Source organism: Rhagoletis zephyria, unplaced genomic scaffold (assembly GCF_001687245.7).
Source record: "Rhagoletis zephyria isolate East Lansing unplaced genomic scaffold, Rhagoletis_zephyria_1.1 Rzeph_scaffold_00710, whole genome shotgun sequence".
Lineage (NCBI taxonomy): Eukaryota > Metazoa > Arthropoda > Insecta > Diptera > Tephritidae > Rhagoletis > Rhagoletis zephyria.
This window is the reverse complement of record NW_016157794.1, coordinates 60,322-62,969: the sequence shown is the minus strand read 5'-3', so window position 1 is coordinate 62,969 and position 2,648 is coordinate 60,322. Positions and strand designations below refer to the sequence as shown.

General features: G+C 35.9%; 1 protein-coding gene across 5 annotated transcripts in view; it reads right to left on the bottom strand.

Annotated features, from left to right (window-relative positions):
* Positions 1 to 2,346, bottom strand: part of MED18 (mediator complex subunit 18) — a 138,918-nt gene extending 136,572 nt beyond the window's left edge. For 2 of the 5 annotated variants that reach the window (XM_017613751.1, XM_017613753.1), the window contains exons 1-2: positions 2,124 to 2,346; positions 1,668 to 1,728 (exon numbers count right to left, since the gene is read on the bottom strand). In XM_017613751.1, the coding sequence (XP_017469240.1) occupies positions 1,668 to 1,728; positions 2,124 to 2,187 (125 nt within the window). In that variant the 5' untranslated portion in view covers positions 2,188 to 2,346. Of the gene's footprint in view, positions 1 to 1,667; positions 1,729 to 2,062 lie in introns of all 5 variants that reach the window. The other 3 variants (XM_017613755.1, XM_017613752.1, XM_017613754.1) reach the window with 3 other exon arrangements.
* Between the last annotated feature and the right edge of the window lie 302 nt (positions 2,347 to 2,648).

The following is a 2,648-nucleotide window of genomic DNA, read 5'->3' as shown; positions in this document are numbered from 1 at the left end:
ATGGCAGCAGGACTGTGTTGCCATATCTAAAAAAACCAAGAGTGGAAAGAAAGCCCAAAAGAAAATACGATTAAAAGTAAAATACGATAAGGCTTTTGTTCAGATAAAAATAAATAGTAGGGGGATTGGGGTCATATTCCCCTCTTCCGGCAACACAGAAAGGAGAATTCTACTGCCTGAGGGTTATAATCCCTAAGTGCGGCCGAAGGCCGCCTACGCAGAAAGGTGTTCTATGCAAAAGGTGTTCGGCCCCTTTTCTTTGGCAACACAGAAAGGAGAATTCTACTGCCTGAGGGTTATAATCCCTAAGTGCGGCCGAAGGCCGCCTACGCAGAAAGGTGTTCTATGCAAAAGGTGTTCGGCCCCTTTTCTTTGGCAACACAGAAAGGAGAATTCTACTGCCTGAGGGATATAATGTAATATAAGTCTTAAAAATGTGTTTCAGTATTTTATGGGGGAATATTACCCCAATCCCCNCAACAATCAATTTTTTATAAAAAAGCTGTAATATACTAAAAGTATTTATTTGTTTGAACGTGCACACTCTAGCTGCGCATATATTGAGTGTAAATAACGTGTAAATTTAGTGCAAAGTGCATTATATATTGTGAAATAGTCCCATACAAGTTGGTGAAAATTACAAACTTTAATAACAAATTACTTAAAAACTATAAGGTTGCGCGCTTTAAAACTTTACATACACCCCCTTTAGAACCCCCTCTACCCCCCCTATTTTCCTTAATTCCGTAATCGGGGGGTTGCCATTCTAAAATTTTCCCAAAATTTTCGCCTGCGGCGCTTTTCCGTAAAACTCAATACTTCGATAAATAATGAAAATTTTTTATAAAAAATCGCACATTGGCACTCCATGATGCTTACTTTTAATTACAGCTAAAATAACTGTAAACCATAAAAGTAGCGCTGCCACGGTATAGCGAAATTTACTATTATATTTTGGTTAGAATATCTTATTTAGGTGAAAGTAAAAAAAGATGTGTATAGTGTAAACTGAGTATAATAGCGCAAATGAAATGTGAAACAAAGTGGCAATACCAGCGATTTGAGGTTATAATAATTTGGCAGGCGCGAAATGTGTTTACTCTGTTTTATTAACGAAATATATAAAATGAAAGTGAATAAATGATATGGTTTGCATAAAATAATAACCGCAGACGTTTTAATAGTGTTTTAAAAGTGAAAACTGGTGATTTAATGCATTTTTGACGTGGTAATCGCTCATAGAAAACAACGAAATTTAACAAGCTTTTGTTTATAACTTTTAAATGGTTAACGAAACGCGTCGTTTGGTACCTTTCCCGACTTTTCCGGACCTTTTTTAGGGGTTGTTGCCCTATACTAGAGAATTACATTTTTTGGTCAATTTTGGCCTGGTTCCGCTGAAGTGTACTTTTACCAACAAAAATTCACCGCTATGCTCACCTCAACATTTTTTTACATTTGAGAATTGTATATATTTTTTTATTTATGCCCAANTCCTCAACGAACATTTTTTTACATTTGAGAATTGTATATATTTTTTTATTTATGCCCAAAAAGCTCTATTGCTTCCTGGTTTTAGTTTTTTTCAAAGCGAAACGGTGCGTATTCTTTCCCGTTCCTCAAATATAAGTATCTGGTAAGCAACCGCGACAAACCCACATTTTTACCTGTGTATTAAATGGTCAACAGCAGAATCGAGGATAGATCCTTGTAGCAAATATTCTTGATTTGGAATAATCCGGCTTTGAAGAGCTTGCGATAACAACTNTTCCCGACTTTTCCGGACCTTTTTTAGGGGTTGTTGCCCTATACTAGAGAATTACATTTTTTGGTCAATTTTGGCCTGGTTCCGCTGAAGTGTACTTTTACCAACAAAAATTCACCGCTATGCTCACCTCAACATTTTTTTACATTTGAGAATTGTATATATTTTTTTATTTATGCCCAAAAAGCTCTATTGCTTCCTGGTTTTAGTTTTTTTCAAAGCGAAACGGTGCGTATTCTTTCCCGTTCCTCAAATATAAGTATCTGGTAAGCAACCGCGACAAACCCACATTTTTACCTGTGTATTAAATGGTCAACAGCAGAATCGAGGATAGATCCTTGTAGCAAATATTCTTGATTTGGAATAATCCGGCTTTGAAGAGCTTGCGATAACAACTCCTTGGAAGAAGTTATTTGTGACATTTCAAATATCCAAGAAGTTAATTGCTGACTATTACAAAATAATGTTAATGTTCTCGTTTTGTTTATGTATTAAAATATCATTAGTAGGTATGAATCGATACAAGTAAATCAAAGAACATACTCGATACTTTCTAGGGGTTCAATAAAACATCGATGCATTGGAAACATCGATGTTTGCTATTCATAGTCCAGCCACTAAGGGCCGTTTGCACCATGTCTAGTTAACGCTAACTGGAGGTACATCCTTCAGTTATGGGCTGTTTTTGCTTACGCGTAAAAGCACATTTAGCGCATTTAGCTCTAAATGCTACTCTAAATGTACATTTATCCATACAAAATTCGTCACCTAAATGCAACTAAATGCAACTCCATTTTTGCATTAAGAATCTAAATGCTAAAAGCAACCCTGTGATCTTCCAAAATTTCCACGATTCGAACATGGTTTAAAGAGAAAAAGTGGC